At 43.7% G+C, this 21,844-nt stretch overlaps 1 protein-coding gene across 1 annotated transcript in view; it reads left to right on the forward strand.

Annotated features, from left to right (window-relative positions):
• Positions 1-14,400, forward strand: part of ANAPC1 (anaphase promoting complex subunit 1) — a 540,434-nt gene extending 526,034 nt beyond the window's left edge. The window contains exons 29-30 of the mRNA XM_029596802.1: positions 13,711-13,806; positions 14,299-14,400. Coding sequence (XP_029452662.1) covers positions 13,711-13,806; positions 14,299-14,400 — 198 coding nt within the window. The remainder of the gene's footprint in view (positions 1-13,710; positions 13,807-14,298) is intronic.
• The last annotated feature ends 7,444 nt before the right edge of the window (positions 14,401-21,844 follow it).

A 21,844-nucleotide genomic window follows, 5' to 3' on the forward strand; every position in this document is an offset into this window, starting at 1 on the left:
AAACCCGACTGGCTGGGGGGGTCTCCAGGACAGGGTTGAAAACCACTGATTTAAAGGGTGGGGAAAACTGGGGCTTTCATGGTTTGGACTTTAATTTGAGCAACAAAAAATGTATTTGTTTGAGCAATTGTGTGAGAAATAACCAAGCTTGAGATTGGCTTCATTATTTTCAAATTTTTCATTTTTTAGATTAAAAGGAAGTAAGGGGCATTATGATTCAGGAAAGGAGTGGCTTTTAGTCTATAGTGAAAAACCAGAAATCTAAAGGTCTTATTTTTAAGATATATAAAACCTTTTTATTGTACCTATAGGTGGTAATTTGAAACATTAAGTCTCATGGAAACAGGAATTTAATTTTGTAATTCCCAAGAATATAATGGCTAAATATACTACATCTGCTAATATTCTTGAGAATAGCTAAAGGGTATGCTTTTTCTTGGAAATTAAAGATTTTTCTTTTTTGCCTACCAACACTTGATACTCTGTTTAAACTAGGTAACAAGCAACTTTTAATAGCGGCTAATTGTGAAATTGTATTATACTGGAAATGCAAGGATGTACCAAGTGTTTCTCCTCTCCAGAAGTACCTATGAACTGTTTATCAAATGGAATAAACAGCTTTGCGGAGAAGATAGTGTGACAATTTTTCAATCCATTTAGAAGCCATTTGAAGATTAGAGTAAGAGCTCTAGAAGAGAATGATCCATGGATTGCCTGTAGGTTCACTTGTAATACCCTGGTTATTGTTTCTTTTTTCTGCAGGGGATGGGGAGGGGGATGAAAAAAAATATTTGTAAAATTTAATGATTATCTTTGTAACTTTTTAAGGCAATGATTATGGATTTTTGCTTATGTGGTTGATGTAATTTGAATTATTGGCCATGTTTGTTATGATTCTGAATAAAAACTTAAATGATAAAATTTTTTAAAAAGTCAGGGGGATTGAGGTCTATATGGGATTTATAAGCACTGAACAAAAACTGATGGTTCAGAAGAAGTTTAAGATGAACTCCCTTTAGATGATTCTTCCTTTCATTTAATTGAGGGATTGGTTGTGTATTCTGGAATTAAAAGATGCTTATGCACACATTCCTATTCATCCCTCAGGTTTGTGGTGAAGGATATGCACTACCAGTAAAGAGTGTTCTGTTTGGCCTCACAGCATCCTCGAAATGCCTTGCATTAGTGATGGCACAACATTGTCAGCAGGGAGTCTGCATATTCCCATGCTTGGAGCTTGGTGGGTGTTAAGTCCATCTCCATCAGGAGCTCTGAAGTCCCTCAAAAAGTTCACTACAGGATTATTATCTGTAGGATGATGAAAGGGGTATAGCAGGAAAATGCCGGGAATTAAGGGAGATCTAGTATCGAGGGGGAGGAGAAGAATATTGGTAGAAAACCAGGAGATGAATATTGGTAGAAAACCAGGGGGAGAGTGCAGGAATCTAGGTAAAAAACTATAGAGAAGGGAGGTGGCCCGGGAAGTGGTGGGGATGAGAACTTTGATGTGCTTGTGGTTCTAAAATAAGTCATTAATTAGCATATATGTCTAGAACAAAAATTGCAACATTTTACCTCTATTGTTTGTATTGAATATGGAGGCAAAGAAGACACATCAGGCAGGTTTCATGGCAGGCAGGAAAAGGAAAAGCCGAGCCCTCCCGAGGGTTCTCTTTTTATTGTGCATACATTCAAAAGCAGATGATGTGTCATCACATGATTGGCTCCTTTCCACATAGCAACAGACGTATCACTACACTATTGGCTTGGCTCAGGGGGGGTGTACGGATCATTTCATTGGCTGCTGAATCCTATACCTCCTGTCTTTGTCCTGCCTCTGACTAGGGAACACCCAGCCCTTCTTTCAGGCTATCAGGGTTAATTATAAGCCAGAGAAATACATTACAGTCAGGTATCCTCTCCTAGGCAGAGAGGCTTAAGCACAAGTGATGCTTTATTCAATGCAAAGGTCAGGGATAAGGGAAGTTAGTGTTAAACCCTGATGAAATGGCTTGCTGGCAAAGCTTATAATTCCCACAGTTTGCAAACGGCTGTTCATTGAAAGCCCCATCAATATGACAAGACACTGCATGTTAACGTCATATTTTTAAAAACATGATGAAAAAAAGACATCACATTGCCACTGATGACCATGACTAATAAAAGTATAATATGAGAAAATTATAATGAACACAGTCAATTTGTTCAATAAAAAGGATTGTTATGATAAGGAATTCCATTCAGTTTGTTCATTTAAATCATGAGGTGATACTGTGTTGAGATGAAAAATCCATTACTATTCCTTATAATTAAAAACTGAAACAGTGTCACCTCAATGATGAGAAGGGATCACTGCATCTATGATACCCCATTGAAGATCCTCAAAAATATGATTGTAGGAAATACAGACCAACAATTGGGGCTTGTTCTTTACTTCTGTGTTCACGGATGCAAGTGAAAATCATGTGCTTCGTTCTACCAACATAGACCAAAGGGCAGGGACACTGAATGATGTAAATTACATTGTTAGACTCACAAGTGGTGGAAAAATTAAAATGTATTGTAAATCGAGATGTGGGATATGTCCAGGTGGGGGTCTTGAAAAGATTGTGTGCATAATTCACAATGGCCACACTGATGATGACTTTCAACAGGACTTGAGTGTTGGCAAGGTCGGTCCTGGTTCTGATCGCTCACACGATACGTGTGGTATCTCTGACTCATCTACACATGTGGGGCCTTCAGTGAGATTTTCAAAGACAATGGGATCAGCTCAATAAACTATTATTACACCAAATTTCCATGAACTCCTAGATAAGAACATGGATCCTGTGGGATGGATAGTAAAGTCCTAAAGATGGGTTTCTTGCTACCAGTCTAATCACTTAAGTGACTCTGTCTACTGCTTCCTCCTCCAAGTGGTGGGAGGCATATTCTTGCGTGACATGGACCCAGGGATTATGGTCCCTTATGGAAAATCATTTGCAAATTAGTCACCTGGAATTGTGAGTCATTCGCTATGCTCTTACAGCTTTCTCTCACCTCCTCTCAGGAAATAAAATTTTAATCCAGTAGGACAACCAAGTGGCCATGTTCTAAATAAGCAGGGAAGTGCGGGCTCTTATGCTGTCTGCTGGAGGACCATAAGCATTTGTGGTGTCATGGGCAGGACATCACAATACTTATCTCAAAGCAACCTACTTTCCAGGAATCCAAAAATACATTGGTGGTCTGCCTCAGCAGAGTGTTAAAACCATATGAAAGGTACTTGGATCAAACAGTCATGGACTACTTGTTCAGTTGTTAGGGAAAAGCAGTAATCAACTTCATTGCCTTAGAAGTCGATAGGAAAGTAAAACAAAGTTCTCCTCCATGAATTTTAGCAGTTTCAGATCAGCTCCTGATGCTTTTCTGCTAAACTAGAATGCTGTCTACTGTATATGTACCCACCAAATCCTCTTAGCACCAGGAGTATCCAGAAGGTTTTCAAGTCAAAGCTCACCAGCTTGGCCATGGCAAGTGTGGCATCCATATTTTGTCCATCTATTGGTTCAGTTTCTGCTTCCATGGGATATCTCCAACTCTCATTTTACAGGAGGACAGCAGGTTCTTTCATATCAGCCTTCCATCTGTGGCCCTCACAGCATAGATGTTGAGCACATAGTAATCTCCTTATGCTTTCCGAAGGATGTGGAAGGTGTTTTGATAGCTAAAAAGCCATCAACCAGAAAATGCTACTGTTTCAGGTGAAAAAGGTTCTTGACTTGGAGTGGGACCAGCCATTTGGATCTCTTCTCCTGTGGCTTGAGGAACTTGTTTCAGTTTCATTCTCAGGCTTTCAGTCAAGGTTTATCTCAGGGCCATTTCCAGTGAAAATATTTGCAAAGCTGCTACTGGGCCAGATTTTCAAAAACTGCTTAAAACTGGGTTTTACATGTGTAAATGCACTTTAAGCAGATTAAGTAGGCTTTTGAAAATTGCTACAATATATTCTATTGAATTGTCAATAGGTTTTATATGCAAAAGTGCAATTTAATCACGTAAATTGGCTTTTGAAAATTGCTACAATAATGTTACTTTTACATGTGTAAACTTGTTTAAAAATTACCTCCACTTTTCTGTGCACTTCTTTAGATCCCACTATTGTTTATAAAGCATGCCCCTCAAATTTTTGAAAGACTGCATGTGTAAAAAAAATTTTCTGTGCAACTTTTCATAAGCCAAGTTCAAATTTGTGCCCTATGAGTCAGTAAAATGTAAATTTCATGTTTTGCTGTGTATGCAGGGTTCATGACCTCTGTGCATGCACACAAATTAGAGGGAACAGTGCTGAGGAGACAGTAACTTTGGACAAGCAGTTCTGCACAGCCTGTTCACCCCATAGTCCACTCTCCTCTGGTGGGGCTGGATTGCAACCATCATTGGTAATGGCTAATTCATTTCTGCTTGTTGACAGAGAAAGCAAGGTTGCTTGCCTATAAACAAAGTTCTCTATAAATTACAGAATGGATTAGCCATTCTTAATACCCACCCATCACCCTGGAGAATCAACTACCTCTCTTAAGCTTAAGATCTGGAAGAGACTGAGGGGCTCATGAGACAGCACGCATGTACAGGAATTCCTCACATGAAGTCTTTTCTGAGCACTGGATCTCTGTTGGCACCATTAGATGTCACCTACGCATAATGGCTAGTTCATCATGGTCTTTATGGAGAACCCTGTTCACAGGTAAGCAAAATTGCTATCTTTCCTCCAGGTTTTAGTTTTTATCTTTGAAAACTAAAAACAAATGTGTTAACCCTGAGTATAGTATACATTTTGTATATAGCTTTTTCATTTTTTTTTTTCAGTTTAAATTTTATTGTAGTATACATGTTCAGCAAAAAGATATAAGGGTATTTATTTATTTTATTTAGAGGCTTTTTTTATACCGATATTAGTGGGTACATCATATCGGTTTACATCAAACAGTAGATGGAAAGTACAATGAACAGGGATGAGGGGAGGGGACGACATAGTGAAATGACTAGAGTAAACTAAATAGAAGAGAAGGAAAAAATAAAAATGTTAACATAACATAGAAGGTTATTAACTTGTAGGCATACGTTTGTGGAGGTGATTTAATGGGCATGGACCTAGTCTGTGAAAGCCTGATTGAAAAGCCAGATCTTTAGCTTTTTCTTGAATTTAAAATATGTATACTTGAATATAAAAGAATTAAATAAATTTGATGGTGCAAGGCTCAAGACTCAAGGCGGAGATTCGTGGGTAGTGCATTCCAACGGCTGGGGCCAGCAATTGAGGGCACGATCCCTTGTTGAGGTGAGGTAAGCGCTCTTGAGAGATGGGATGTGAAGAGTGCCTTTAAGAGTTGTTCTGGTGGGGCGGGTGGATGGACTGAATTGAAGGGACTGGTCGAGCCAGCTTGAGTATCAATATAATACAAAAGCACAAGTGTAACACATTTGTAAAACCATCAAAACCCTACCCCAGTCAATCTACCCAACATCCTCAGGCCAATATCAAATATAATAATAATAATGATGATAAGCCATTTCTTAGCATCCAGAACCAGTAGGTTATGCACCTCTACCAGCAGATGGAGAAGGAGAAAACTGACGTCACAGTATATATAATCCTGCAGTGACAGCCTGCCAGTGTTCTCCAGCAGATGGTGGACGTGCATTTCCCTACTGGGGATTGCTTCAGATTTAGAAGAGAATTAATTGGAAATTTGTATTGCCCTGCTGTCCTGCGGTGATACCTAATGGTCCCTCCCCCAGTTGAGAATTCCTGAGGTGATTTCCATGGTCCCTCAGATGAGTGCCTTGTTCCGGTAGCTGGTTGTAGGCCGGTGTGGACTTAGCTGAATTAAGTAGCTGAAAGGCAGCGGGTGCAGGAAGCAGAGCGTGGCAGTGATGGTATATGCCCTCTCTCCCCACAGCCGGAAACCATCTCTTGCTCTCGACTGGGAAGGCTGAGATCAGGTAAATTAAAAAAAAAAAATAGAAAGAGACAGAGAAGAGGGGTTAGTTTAGGACTTCCTCCGGTCTCCATGCTTGGCACGCCATCTCCACGTTCATTCCCGCTCCTGAGGGGGTTAGGGGAACTGGTCAGCCTGGCAGGTTGAGCGGCACAGGTGGGCTAGGCCCTGCTGTTAGATTTCTTTTTTTGTGTGCCTCGTGGTAGGCCGTGGCAGCGTTTTCACGGGCTATTTTCTGCACATTCGGCTGCCCTCTACAGGATCATTGGTACGTGAGTGTGCATCCTGCTGTGCATCCATATTGTGCTCGTGGCCTGTGCACACATTCTCACACATATCTGTTGTATGCCAAGGTTTGGCATGGTGACAGTGCACTTAGCTTTTTGGCACACAAAACTTGGGCTGCTTAAATTTTGTGCACATACAATTTGAGCGCATACATTTTTTCAGCGGGAACTCGGCTGGACGAACATCTTCAGTTGCCTGTTAAGCATACTGATGGATTAATGGTGTTGGTGACTAAGAAACCTGAGCACCCTTCTCTCTGTGCTGCCTGGAGTGCCCTCTAACTTATGCCAGTGCTGCTTAAAGGCTCAGGGGAATTATATTCATTCGATTTTACTTAGCCTGGGTTCTCCCAGCCTGATGTTTACCTGGTTAAGGATATATCAGGAAGGTTGCCTGACCTTGGAACTCCCTGGACTGGTTCCTCAGCAGGGGACAGCAGCTCAGTGGGTACCTCACAAAAGCAGCCTGGTTTTGGCATGGATCCTTCTGCCTTTTCTTGGGTAGAATTTTCTCAAGGATTGCAATCCTTGCTCTATCAGCTCAGTTTCTCAGGCGGTGGCCTCTCCCACTTCTGGTACTGCGTTTAAGTGCCGAGGTGCTCCTCGAGCAGCAGGTGTCCCTGATAGGAATCCGGGGGGAGGCACTGATGATAGAGCAGATCCTGACTCTCTAGAGGATGGTGAAATTCCTCTGGGATTAGAGCCGTATAGGACTATGTTGCGGTTCTTTCATAAGAGATATAATTGCGATGGAGAAGGTACAGAGAAGAGCTACCAAAATGATAAAGGGAATGGAACAGCTCCCCTATGAGGAAAGACTAAAGTGGTTAGGACTATGTTGCGGTTCTTTCATAACCGCATAGGACTATGTTGCAGTTCTTTCTTAAGAGATATTATTGCGATAAGAGATATAATTGCGATGGAGAAGGTACAGAGAAGGGCTACCAAAATGATAAAGGGAATGGAACAGCTCCCCTATGAGGAAAGACTAAAGAGGTTAGGACTTTTCAGTTTGGAGAAGAGACGGCTGAGGGGGGATATGATAGAGGTCTAGAACGGGTAGATGTGAATCGTTTTTTTTACTCTTTCGGATAATAGAAAGACTAGGGGGTACTCCATGAAGTTAGCTTGTGGCACATTTAAAACTAATCAGAGAAAATTCTTTTTCACTCAACGCATAATTAAACTCTGGAATTTTGTTGCCAGAGGATGTGGTTAGTGCAGTTAGTATAGCTGTGTTTAAAAAAGGATTGGATAAGTTCCTGGACTAATAACCACCACTATTACTAGCAACGGTAACATGGAATAGACTTAGTTTTTGGGTACTTGTCAGGTTCTTATGTCCTGGATTGGCCACTGTTGGAAACAGGATGCTGGGCTTGATGGACCCTTGGTCTGACCCAGTATGGCATGTTCTTATGTTCTTATGATGAATTGCTGGCTCTGATTTCCCAGACGTTGAAGATGCTGGGAGTTCCTGGGGCATATGCCATGTCTTGGACGAAAACAAAATCCCATTTTAGTTTCTTTTGCATAAAGCGTCTTGTTTTTTCCTGGTTATGGAGGCCATTCAAGAATTGATTGATCTTGAATGGGGTGCCCCGGAGGCAAATTTTAAAGGGGGTCAGACCTTGGAAGGCCTATACCCCCTGGATCCAGTAGTGAGAGAGAGCGCTTGCATTTCCTGAAAGTGGATGTGCTTGTCTGTGCCATTTCTAAGCAGACGACTATTCCTGTAGAGGGAGGAGTGGCCTTGAAGGATATGCATAATGGGAAAACTGAGGCCATCCTTCAGCAAGCATTTGAAATGGTGGCAATGACCTTGCAATAACTTCCTGTTGTTCCCTGGTGGCTCACTCTTGTTTGCTTCTCTCTCAGGAGGTTGATAACTCTGGAGTGACTTCCAGAGCAGTTATAGAACATGCCGCCGCCTTCTTAGCAGATGTGGGCTGCAATTTCGTCCACACCTCGGCCAGAGGAATGACTTCAGTAATAGCGGCCAGATACCAGTTATGGCTGAGAAATTGGTCGGCTGATGTGACATCCAAGGCTAACCTTACAAAATTGCCCTATAAAGATTTGCTCTTGTTTAGAAGCAAATTGGAGAAGCTGGCCAGTAAGTGGGGCGAATCTAGGTTCCCCAGTTGACAGAGAATACGAAGCAGTTGCTGCACCCCTTCAGTATGAGGGGTCGTCTCAGAGGTTCCAAGCGTTTTCGTCCCTACAGAGAAATGACTTTTCAGAAGACACGGCCTTTTGGCAGGTTTCAGTCCTTTCATCCCAGACAGCCCAGGCAAGGTGGGGGTTCAGGTAGTACAGCTTTCCGATGAAAGTTTGCTGACACATCCCTGGGAACAAGAGATAGGGGGACATCACATCGGAGCAGTGGGTCTTGAAAGTGATACGAGAAGAATGTGCACTAGAGTTTCACAGTGTTCCTCGGGACGTGTTCATGGTGTCTCCCTGACATTCCCCGCAGAAGAAGCAGGCGGTGGAGTGTACACTGTCAAGGCTCCTCAGTTTGAGGGCTGTGGTTTCAGTTCCCATGTGTCGAGAAAATACGGGTTCATATTCCATCTGTTTCATTGTGCCCAAGAAGGAGGGCTCCTTTTGCCCTGTCCTGTATTTCAACAGGGTCAACTATCATTTGCAGGTGACTCATTTTTATATGGAAACACTGCACTCAGTGATAATGGCTGTACAGTTGGGAGAATTTCTAACTTCTTTGGATCTGTCTGAGGCGTACCTCCATATTCCTATCTGATTGGAGCACCAACATTTTCTATGTTTTGCTGTGCTGGGGGGTGCCATTATCAATTTTGGGTGCTGCCTTTTGGTCTAGCCACCACTCCCAGAACCTTTTCCAAGGTTATGCTGGTGGAGGCAGTGGAACAGAGAGTGGATGGGATCCTTGTACACCCATATTTAGACGACTGGTTGTTTTGGGCGAAGTCTCTGGAAGAGAGCCATCTAGTGACCCGCAAGGTGATCTTCTTACAGGAGCTTGGATGGATGGTGAACCTAGCCAAAAGCAGTCTTCAAACATCTCAGTCGTTTGACACGAAGCAAGGCAAAGTCTTTCTTCCAAAGCTTGTATTCAGAAGTTGAGGCGCAGGTGTGTCTCTTGGTGAACACTATACGCCCAACAGTGCGGTCCTATCTACAGGTGCTCGGGTTGATGATGGCAACCCTGGAAGTAGTATCATGGACAAGGGTGCATATGCATCCACTTCAGCGTTCCCTGCTATCTATATTGAACCCGCAGTCTCAGGATTATTCGATTTGGCTCCACCTGCTGATGGAAGTCTGCTCTTATCTCCTGTGGTGGTTGCAAGTGGATCATCTGAGAAAGGGAGTCTCCCTGACATTGCCAGACTGGTTGGAACTCAAGACAGATGTGAGGCTCCAAGGTAGGAGAGCTCAATGTCAGGAACTAACGGTGCAAGGGTGCTGGAATACAGAGGAGTCTCTCTTGAAAATCAATCGGCTGGAAGCCTGGACGGTCTGGTTGGCATGTTTGCAGGGTAGCTGCAGGGTTGAGCGGTCTGAATAATGCCAGACAATGCAACAACAGTGGCTGCCAAATGAATGTGCTATGGTCCTCCTGCATGGCTATGAGTTTCCAGGGAATACTGGTAAGTGTTAATCCAGTCCCTAAACTAGTGTTAATACATTCTTTGTCTGAGCTCAGTGTTTCTTGTTGTTTGAGTACAGTATTGCTTGTCTGTTTTTAAACAAGTTTTTTGCTAGTCTGTACACAGTTGCTTTTGAAAAGAATATTGGCAGGCTGATGTCACTGCAGGAGTATATATACTCCTGCAGTGATGGTATTTTGTGATGGTAAATGGCACTTTCTCTGAAGAGAGAGCAGTTTTAAGTGGTGTACCGCAAGGATCGGTGTTGGGACCGGTCCTGTTCAATATCTTTGTGAGCGACATTGCGGACGGGATAGAAGGCAAGGTTTGTCTTTTTGCGGATGACACTAAGATCTGCAACAGAGTGGACACGCCGGAAGGAGTGGAGAGAATGAGACGGGATTTAAGGAAACTGGAAGAGTGGTCGAAGATATGGCAGCTGAGATTCAATGCCAAGAAGTGCAAAGTCATGCATATGGGGAGTGGAAATCCGAATGAACTGTATTCGATGGGGGGGGAAAGGCTGATGTGCACGGAGCAGCAGAGGGACCTTGGGGTGATAGTGTCTAATGATATGAAGTCTGCGAAACAATGCGACAAGGCGATAGCAAAAGCCAGAAGAATGCTGGGCTGCATAGAGAGAGGAATATCGAGTAAGAAAAGGGAAGTGATTATCCCCTTGTACAGGTCCTTGGTGAGGCCTCACCTGGAGTACTGTGTTCAGTTCTGGAGACCGTATCTCCAAAGAGACAGAGACAAGATGGAAGCGGTACAGAGAAAGGCGACCAGGAAGGTGGAGGGTCTTCATCGGATGACATACGAGGAGAGATTGAAGAATCTAAATATGTACTCCCTGGAGGAAAGGAGGAGCAGGGGTGATATGATTCAGACTTTCAGATACTTGAAAAACTTTAATGATCCAAAGACAACGACAAGCCTTTTCCGTCAGAAAAAAATCAGCAGAACCAGAGGTCACGAGCTGAGGCTCCAGGGAGGAAGACTAAGAACCAATGTCAGGAAGTATTTCTTCACGGAAAGGGTGGTGGATGCCTGGAATGCCCTTCCGGAGGAAGTGGTGAAGTCTAAAACTGTGAAGGACTTCAAAGGGGTGTGGGATAAACACTGTGGATCCATCAAGTCTAGAGGGCGTAAATAAAGAGGAGGCAGCAAAACACTGCACGGAGCGGCAGTAGCCACAGAGACATTCACGGAGCGGGATGCCAGTGGCCAGTGGTTGGTTTTCAACCTTCACGGAGCGGAAGGATGGAGGGCTGCCATCTCCAAAAAAAAAAAACCCAACAAAAAAAAAACCAAACAAAAAAAAAAAAACAGGGGTGGGTAAGAGTATGGGGCAGGGGTGTGGCCTGCTTGTTACAGCGGTTGCTACCCCTAATTGAGCTGGATGTTCACTTGGATGCAGATACGGCGCTGCTCTCTACATCGGTGGTGGGGTGGAGGGGAATTAGGGCCGGAGGGTACTGGAAGCCAATAGTAACAGGTGGGAGAGAGAAAAAGGGAAATAAAAAAAGTGGATAAAGTGCGTAGCTTGCTGGGCAGACTGGATAGGCCGTTTGGTCTTCTTCTGCCGTCATTTCTATGTTTCTATGTACTGTGATGTCAGTTTGCTCGTCTCCATCTGCTGGTAGAGGTGCATAACCCACTGGTTCTGGATTCCTTTGTCTGTCCTAAACAAAAAGGAAATTTTCAGGTAAGTAGTAATTTCTCAATACTGATTGATATAGGGCCACTGCACAAGTATAGCATTATATTATAATTCACATCAACTAGAATTAACTCTGACTGGCTGTAGGTGAAAGTTTCCCATCTTTCAAAAGAGGACCAAACTTTATCAAATTTAGTGGTAGTATGGTTCTTAAAAGCTGTGATCTTACTCAATCTGTATATCCGATCTAACCAATTAATAATATCCAAAATATTAGGGCCATTGGAAATTTTCCAGCGGTATGCAATCTCACGTTTAGCTGCTAACAAAATCTGTTCTGACAGCAAAAGAAAAAAATGATCCAGCTGTACATCCAGTATATTCAGAAGAGCACATTTAAGAGAAGGAGGCATCTCAATGCCTCCTATATTTTTGAGTAGCTGATGTACTGTAGTCCAAAACCTCTTTAAAGTTGGACAGGTCCACCAAATATGAAAGAATAAACCAACCATTCTTTAGCCCCACCAGCATTTATCATTAACTAGCTTTTTCATTATATTTTTCCTGGCTAGTCTCCTCTATTCTTACCTAAACTTGTCCCATCTTAATTCATTGCAACATAGAAAGTTCAAATTTGAAGTATAATATAATGTCAGTTTGAGGATCATTTGACACTCAATCTCCCCTTATAGATTATTTTTACATTCAATCTATAAACACTTTATTGCTCACAAACTATGAGTCATCTCATTCAAAACACCACAACTGTTTCACTAAGAGGCTATCGGGCCTAAATTGTGACCCGAATTTGCCTCGCTGTTTAAATTGAAAGAAAAAAAAAATTTTGAAAGATGGAGGAAGGGTTTCATATATATGAGTTTAAACCCCCACCAGGGTGAACTCAATTTGTGTCAATATAATCATAAACCAAACCTCCTCCATCCAATATTTTTGAAAAAATATGTGCAACCAGTTCAAACACCTGTGTACTTTTTTTAGTGTGATTTTTCACTTTTTCTTTTTCTTTCTAAATGTGATGAACAATTGACTTCACAAAATAATTTTAAAAGTCCCGACTTATCTGGTAAAAGTTGACAACCCAACAGTTTGAGGATCATGCCATTCTGCTGGTGTCCCAGTACTCACCATATATTACAATAAATGGGAAAACATAATTCAATAAAGTATTAGTGTAAGTACAATGACCCTTCATTCACTACTACTGGTGGTCAGTGTGACTTCACATCCTACATCATTTTGCTCAGTCATTGCAAAAATAAAATGCATGAGGGTTGGAACAGACTGTGGTTCCTTCCCAAGTTCTATATACATGTATCTTAGAGCGGGTTTGGTGTACAGTGACTACATCTCCTCTGCCCCACTTCCAGTATTTCCCATCCTCAGATAACCAATGAGCAGGAGACAAGTATAAGACAGAATCTGAATCTTCATGCTACTGTTTCAGCCCTAGCTCCCCCTTATTATCAGATTTGCAAGAGGCTTCTTATTCTTGGACATTGTGATCTTGCCAAAAACTGTTCAGTTCTATCAATTCTAACTGATGTAGCTCTTACATACCTGAGCACCATAATAGGTGTTAGAAGCAAGAGCTATTGCATCCCAAGGCTGAGTTTACTTTTCTGATCCCATTACTGCAGCTTCTATATCAACACTGGATTTATAACTAAGATATCTGTCTTCAGGCTTGTTTCCAGACTCCAGTGTGCAACCAAGTATGATGCTATCACCTCAGTGCGCTGCTTCATTCAACACTTTGGTACAGAGCTGCTGCTTGTGCCATATGCCATGACATTTGGCTCCTTCTTGACGGAATAGTGCCAAACACAGTATATTTACTGCACACACTAATGATCTAGCTAAAAGCCATCAGCTGCATGCCATTTTCCAGAGTTCATTGTGTCATATGATCTTCTTTATTGGTATTAGCATTTCATTTATGCAATGCACCCCCACCCCCAAGCACTGTACTGTATATTGGACTAAGCAGATGGTTCACACTGTAGAAAAGGGCAGATTTTTCTCCACAACATACTTGAGTCTTTCTAATGGGGCAGTTTGTTCAATTCCTTTTAAAAGTTGTGTCATAATTGGTCTTTTATCAAAACATTTTTTCCCCTCAGAAACAAGAAATCTTGGATCTCTTCTCCTCTGTCCTATATGAATGTGTTACGCGTGAGAATCCTGAAATGCTGCCTGCATACATAGCAGTCGATCAGGTACAATGGAGTGATGTACTGTAAAATGGAGTATATATATTTTGCTGAACCTTATACCAAGATTGGTTGTCTTCTTTGTACTTAAATTTAATTTCTCTCTTCTTGAGTACTCTCTTCTCATTGAGAACTAAAGTTTGATCAATATTTTCCTTATGCAAAGTCTGATTGCTATTTTTGAGTGGGTTTTTTTTTGCACAAGAATTCTTTGTAATAATTGTAAAAGCTATAAATAAGAAATAAATGGAGTAAAACTTAGCCATCTTGGGATGTTGGGGAAATAAAAATGGGTATTTCTTTGTATTTATGAGTATCATCCTATCAAATTTAGGTGGTATCTCATCCCTGTTAAAAAATTTTAGCCGTGAGTACCAGTCCTATCCTATGCAAGCGTAAGGGATGCCCTACCAGAAGCAGCAAAAGTGGGAAACAACTTCAGCTTAGTTCACTTTTGCTGCTTTTTTATCTCTGTTTTCTCCCTATGTTTCCCTCCAGACTACCAAGAAATGTATTGCTGCAAGTCAGTTGGGGGAGTCTCCTCAGAGGCTCAATACTCATTGTTTATATACTAGCAGAGGTTCCCATGCTTACTTCTAGTACAGCAGCATATCTTATATATTCACTTTTATTTACACATGTAGATTGTTTTATTGGAAATAGGAATGCCCTCCCAGAAGAAGTGGTGAGGACGATAACAGTAAATGAATTCAAAAAGTATATGGGACAAACTCTGCGGATCCCTAAAGGCTTGAAGTTGAAAAGAAGAAAAGGGGGATGTAACTTTTCTGCATGAGAGTAATCTGCACAAGAGTATCAGTTGTTACCAGAAGCAAATTGCTGGCCAGGCTGGATAGACCATTTGGTTTTTATCTGACATCATTACTATGTTTATTTTAAATATTTGTTACCCGCCCTTCCTAACATTCAGGGTAGGGTATGAACGCTAGAGGATTCAAGTATCAGGATATACTAGATACTTTCATGTTACTATGTGACCTTTAGTGTCTGGTTTACATAGAGACTGCCTTCATTTGAAGCTTCAATCTTGCCTCCCACTGTCTCTTGGGACCTCAACATAGTTCTTTCCAAGCTGCTAGAAAGCTCCCTTTGAGCCATTGTGCTCCTGTGACCTGAAGTACCTGACTGGAAGGTCGTGTTTTTAGTGGCAGTGACTTCAGTAATTTATCCGCCTTTATACCAAGTTTTGTATGATAGAATGCTCTTACACATCTTGCCTATGATGGTATCAGACTTTTATCTAACCAATCAATCAGCCTCCGCTTTGGAGGTAAGAAATAGGGTTTGATTTGTTATAATGCACTCTCAGCTTCGCCGGATATAGTAGGGCCAAATCTTATGTCTCGTTGGTGCAACACCGTGCAGGCAGGGGCCAGGAGCTTTCTTTGTGCCGCTGTGCCAGCTGAGAAATCATTAAAAGCAGCAGCCTACTTCCAGAGTGTGACCAATCAATCATCATTCCAACATTTTTTCCCTGGCTACATGTCCACCAAGTGTGAACAAGCACCGCACAGTTGGATTGCAATAGAGCCTTGACTTTCTACCTGGAGCGGACTGAAGCCCATAGTAAGTCCACCCAGGTTTTTTGGGGGTTTTTTATAGCAGCAAATTGGGGATAGCCAAAACAGTTGCAAAACAGACTTTATTTAATTGGCTAACAAATTGCATCTCTTTATTGTGCCCAGGTTGGGCTTGAACCTGGTGAGCCATATCAAGGCTCTCTCTGTCCGAGCCATGGCAGCATCAGTGGCTTCATATGTGATCAGGTCCCCATGGAGTAGATCTGCAAAGCCGCAACAAGGAGTTCTGTCACACATTCATATCTCACTACTATTTGGACAGGGATGGCCAATATACAGTAGGTTGGTCAGTCTGTCCTGCGAAATTTGATTGATATATAGAACCTAACTCGCTCCATCCTAGGGCCCGAGGTTTTTCTTCTAGGCCGCCCCTCATAGGTTATGTATATAATAGAAAAATAAACTTGTCAACAAAAATAATGTTGTGTTGGCACTTGTTGTTTCCCCTTTTTTTATTGGGAGCAGCCTGTAGCTAGGGATTCTCCAGTGTGAAGAATGCCATCCTGCTTGTCCTCAAAGAAAGCAGAGTTGCTTACTCGTAACAGGGTATTCTCAGAGGACAGCAGACTTTCAATCCTCATAAAACCCACCCACCTTCCCATGAAGTTGGTTTTTGTGTTTTTCTGCTAAAATACAAGACCGAGGAGCTCCTACATGAACAGGTGGCATAATAGTATGCGTGGGTTATGCTCAGTCAGCACCAAAGTTCTAGAAACTCTGACATAAGTTTTCCGGGCCAGGCTTCATTGGATGATATCACCAATGTGTGAGGACTGACATTCTGCTGTCCTTGGAGAATACCTGTTACATGTAAGCAACTCCACTTAATCGGCAATGAAAAAAAAGGAATACTGGATTAAAGAATATATGACAAATAGGGTTTGGAAAAAATATTACTATTAAACGTATTTGCGTATAACTGTGGTTTAACAGAATACTTTAAAATAAAGTTCTACAAAGCAGTCTCTGTTAGCACCAGGGCTGGGGGGAGGGAAGTTGGGTCATGTAGGACAGTGTCCACTGAAATGAGTTAAAACTTGGAAGGAGCACATTTATGATGTGCTTTACTTTTTCCATATCTGTGGACATTACCTGTTTGTTTTTTTGGGAGGACAAGGAGGTGGAGTCACTCCCTGGTGTCCTGTCTGTTCCCCCTGAAATTTAGGGCTTCTCTGAGGCAGATGGTAAAGCTCCTTCTGTCTGATAAAGATTCTCCTCTGTACTTGGAATCCACTTCTGATTTATATTTCTCCTGCTGCCGATAGGCCCGCAACAGCTGAGTTTTATGATTCCAATTAAGGATCGGGCCATGACAGGCCACGGCCGGCCCTTGCCCCTCGCGGCATCGGGCCTACACGTGGAAGCTCAATCTGTTTCTCCGCACCCTTTGTAATGCTCCTTTTGAGCCATTGAAACGAGCGGACCCTGAAAAATCTGACATTGAAGGTTGTTTTTCTTGAGGCTATCTCCTCAGCAAGGCGTATTTCCAAGCTTCAGGCCTTATCTTGCAGGGAGCCCTTCTTACAGATTTCTGAAGCAGGAGTCTCCATAAGAACACTTCCCTCCTTTCTACTGAAATGGTGTCCTCCTTTCATTTGAATCAGTCAGCGGAGCTCCCTTCTTTCGCGGGTCTGGATTCTTCTACTCCAGAGTCTAGGGATTTAAGGAAGTTGGACTGTTCATGACCTCCAAGTAACGCAACAAGGTGTTGTTGCGTTACTTGGAGGTCATGAACAGTTTCCATCTTTTGGACCATCAGTTCGTTCTGTGGAGTGGACCCAGGACGGGTCATAAAGCTTCAAGGGCCACTATCACATGCTGGCTAAAGGAAGCTATTGTTACGGCTTACCTTGTTCAGGGCTGTCCAATTCCGGTTGGTCTTAAAGCTCATTCTACTTGATCACAAGCAGCCTTATGGGCGGAATGTCAACAGGTGTCACCGCAGGAAATTTGTGGGGCAGCTACCTGGAAATCTTCACATACGTTTGCCAGGCATTATCATCTAGATCAGTGGTTCTCAACCTTTTTCCCATCGTGACACACCTGACAGGCCACGCTTACATGTGTGACACACTGCTCATTACAATTCATGGCGGAAATAAAAAGTAAAGGTCCAGTAATTATTTTTATTGTTTAAAATGACACAAGGAAAAGATACGTATTCTATCTGAACAGAAATTGCATAAATAGTAAACATCCCACACCAAATCAGCACCAATTTCCAGCACTTAAACAGTAACCACCTTACCTAAGAAAAGGCAAAACTGAAAATATTACACCAGGCCTTAAGACACCAATACATCTCCTATTCGGAAAACGGACCAAGTCAGGCTGCTATAGAGCCCTACACAGAAACTACACGCCAGCAGAAAACCTAACCTAGGACTTCCGGCGATGACGTAGCCCGAGACGGAAGCAGGGGGATTGAGCTCCGCGGTCCCGCTCTCCAATAATCAAATTTATTGTACTTTTGCCGCTCGTTTTCGCCCTCAACCCCCCCCCCCCCCGACAGCCGCGGGAAGTGCCGCCGCCCATACAGCTGAGCCCCGACGGGCATGGGATGCGCCGGACCGGCACGCGAGGCAGAACGGAGCGCCGCCCTCATAGACCGCGGGGAGTTAAGATGGCGGAGGTAGTAGGTCCTGCTGAACCAGTCATGGCTGCGATCTCGGAGGAAGCCCTGAAAATAATTTCACAAAGCGTCACGGAGGCACTTGATAGCCGGCTGATCAAATTACAAACCACTATAGAGGACATAAAAACGGCCGTGGAAGGACACTCAAAGAGGCTTGAAGTGGCGGAGACCACTCTTTCTGATTTGGGGGACAGATTAGCTTCTTCTGAACGCCACGTGACAGAGCTGCAGGGCAGACAAAGGGAGTTGCTCGCAAAGATGGAGGAGCAGGAAGATCGCGGCAGGAGGAATAATTTAAAGATTATTGGGCTCCCTGAAGCTGTAAAGGAAGATGAGCTCCAGCCTCTGGTGGAAAACTGGCTCCCCAGGCAAGTGGGTTTAGAGCTGATAGAGGGCAGCCTTCAATGTGAAAGAGTGCACCGTGTAGGCCCGATGCGCGAGGGGCAAGGCCCGGATCCTTAATTGGAATCAAAAACTCAGCTGTTGCGGGCCTATCGGCAGCAGGAGAAACTGGAACACTCTGGAAGTAGGCTGCTGCTTTTTAATGATTTCTCAGCTGGCACAGCGGCACAAAGAAAGCTCCTGGCCCCTGCCTGCACGGTGTTGCACCAACGAGGCATAAGATTTGCCCTACTATATCCGGCGAAGCTGAGAGTGCATTATAACAATCAAACCCTATTTTTTACCTCCAAAGCGGAGGCTGATAGATTTATTGCCTCCCTGCCGCCTGCAGAATGAAAAGCTAGCCTCATAATGAGCAAGGCTGCTGGGGATTTGAGCTAATTTTTTCTTCAAAGGAACCTTGGTTGCTGGCTATGAGACATGCCGCCATTTATCCCAGGACAGGCACCTTTTTCACACAAGCCCACTTAATAGAACCAGATTGCTGGAACGTTTGGTCGTTTGAGAAACTTTTGATTCTACATCCAGCACAATGACCATCTTGGCTCCAACACCAGGGACTTACAGAGACTCTATGTTATGGTATCTCTAATTAGATCTGGTTGAACAAGAGGGTAAGAGACAATGGTTGTCGGCTGGGAAGAGGGGGGAGAGCGGGGCTGGGAGTATGGTGCCCCCGACGTAGGTTAAGAAGGTCGGGACCCCCTACTCCTGGGAGTTGTGGAGGGAATTAGGAAGATTGCGGGTGAATCTGGAAGTATGAATGTGTGTGAATGTGTTAGGGGGGGGAGGGGGTTTTCAGGGAGGTAATGACTGGCCCATGGAGTTGTGTGCTTCCTGCATGGTTTGGACTTGTTATGCAAACTCATGATGTTCTCAGTCCCCGTGGCCTAGGCTGGGAGGCTACGGAGAACTATTGGGAAATGTATCTGGAGCCCTAAGGGGCCTCCACTATGTATTTCTTGATTTACTATGGCACAGGTTAAATTAGTCTCCTTGAACGTAGACGGAATCCATTCCCCAAAAAAACGTACTAAGTTAAATGCGCTGTTTAAACGCATGAAGGCGCAAGTGGCGTTCCTGCAGGAAACTCATCTGGGGGATATGGAGCACGCTAAATTGAAGTGTGACTGGGTGGGCCAATGTTACTACTCTTCTTATAGCCGGTGTAAGAAAGGAGTGGCTATTCTTATGCATAAGAACTTGCCATTTCAGCTCACGCGCTCTTGCCAGGACACTGAAGGGAGGTACATTCTTGTAGCGGGAACGCTATACCAGCAGAAAGTGGTTTTTTGCAACGTATACGCCCCTAATATGTATGCGCCAGGGTACTTTGCAAACCTAATACGCCTGCTCATGGACTATTCTGATCATAGCCTGCTAGTGGGGGGGATTTTAACGTAGTAGCAAATAAGAGTGTAGATATTAAACCTCCCAAGTTGTCCTCTATAGCTGATGCGGGTAAAGGTGTTAACTTCTTATGCCAGGAGCTGCAGCTCTTGGATGCGTGGCGGGTGCTCCATCCCCAAGATAGAGATTTTACTTTTTACTCCCACCCACATAATACATACTCCAGATTAGACTATCTGTTGCTCTCTGAGCGCTGTTTTCCCCAGTTAGTGGAAGCTACAATTGAACCGATTGTATTGACAGATCATGCCCTGATCACCATTACCTTGAGTTGGGGGCGCAACCCACACCTACCGTTCTCCTGGCGCATGCGACCAGACTTATATCTTGATGACACTTTTAAAAAATATCTGCAGGAAAGTTGGGCGGATTATGTGTCACATAATCAAACGCCAGATGTCGGCCCTGGGATACTGTGGGAAGCTGGGAAAGCGGTGATGCGGGGGGCCATAATTGCCTATGTGGCCAAACAGAATAGGCAAAGAAATGCTGAAATCCTCCGGCTTACTGAACACCTGAAAGCAGCTCAGCTACTTCACAAGGGAACTATGAAGCCTGAGGACAAGGCTTCCCTGGACTTGGCCCGCACTGCCCTCAATAATCTCCTGCATATGCACGCATCTAAATCCCTTAGGTATTACCGTTATCAATTATATAAATATGGTAACAGAACTAGTAGGCTAATATCTCACTTGATACAACCAAAGGGGATAAAAACGTCTATCTCAGGGATCCGAGATGGGCAGGGAGTCCATCGGACGAGTCCTGATGAGATTGCGGCCCGTTTCTTAGTGTACTATACGCAGCTATATGGCGATAAGCCCATGCGGATGGAGCAGGCAGAGGCCTTCTTTCAGGTGCAGTCCTGGCCAAGTTTAAGGTCGGAGGATCTCTCAGCCTTAAACTGTCCTATTACTACTCAAGACATGTACTCTGTAATCCAAGGCCTCAAACTTGGTAAAGCAGCGGGACAAGATGGGTTCGGGTCGGAGTATTACAAAATTCTGAGATTCCCCATACTTAGCCCCATTACAAGGCTATTACAACAGCCTGCTAGAGGGTCCCCCTCTACCGGATGCCGCGAACCGGTCGGTCATTGTGGTTCTCCCTAAACCTGGGAAAGACCCCTTGGAGGTGGGATCCTACCGGCCTATCTCGTTGATCAATGTGGATATTAAGATTCTCTCCTCTGTCCTGGCTGCCAGGTTACAAGGCTTACTTCCAGCTTTGATACATGATGACCAAACTGGGTTCGTGAGGGGTCGCCAGGGAGTGAGAAACATCCATCGTCTCATTGCCGCACTTAGTTACCAGCCGCGGGAGGAAGCCCTCATATTGAGTCTCGATGCCGAGAAAGCCTTCGATTCTATATCATGGGAGTACTTGTTTTGGACTTTGAATAAATATGGCTTCTCGGGTTCATACTTAGGATGGTTATCTACGTTGTATAAGAATCCGAGCGCCACCATCTTACTGAATGGGAGGCCCACGGCAAACTTCCCCATATGATGTGGGGTCAGACAGGGCTGCCCCTTATCCCCCCTACTGTTTGTTTTGGCGTGGGAGCCCCTGGCCAGTCGCCTGCGGGGGGATAAGGCGTTCTGTGGAATTAGTGTGGGTGGCCATCCAATGAAAATGGCATTATTTGTCGATGACATTCTGTTATTCGTGGGTCAGCCGCGCGCTACCGTACTGATAATTGTTCAGCTGTTTAACCAGTTTACTCCAGTGGCAGGCCTACGTATCAATTATGCAAAATCAGAGGCGCTAGCTCTCAATGAGCATGTGCCCGACACGTGGGGGGCGCCTTTCCCTTTTCAATGGGCCCCGACACGGATTAAATATTTGGGAGTCGGGTCCCAAGAGATTTAAAGAAATTATATTCTTTTTAAACATTACTACCTGTATTGATAAACTGCAAGCTCAATTAGCCACATGGACCTCCCTCCCGCTGTCCTTTTTTGGACGATGTGCCCTGATTAAAATGGTACTGGTG

Source organism: Rhinatrema bivittatum, chromosome 3, assembly GCF_901001135.1.
Source record: "Rhinatrema bivittatum chromosome 3, aRhiBiv1.1, whole genome shotgun sequence".
NCBI classification, from domain to species: Eukaryota; Metazoa; Chordata; class Amphibia; order Gymnophiona; family Rhinatrematidae; genus Rhinatrema; species Rhinatrema bivittatum.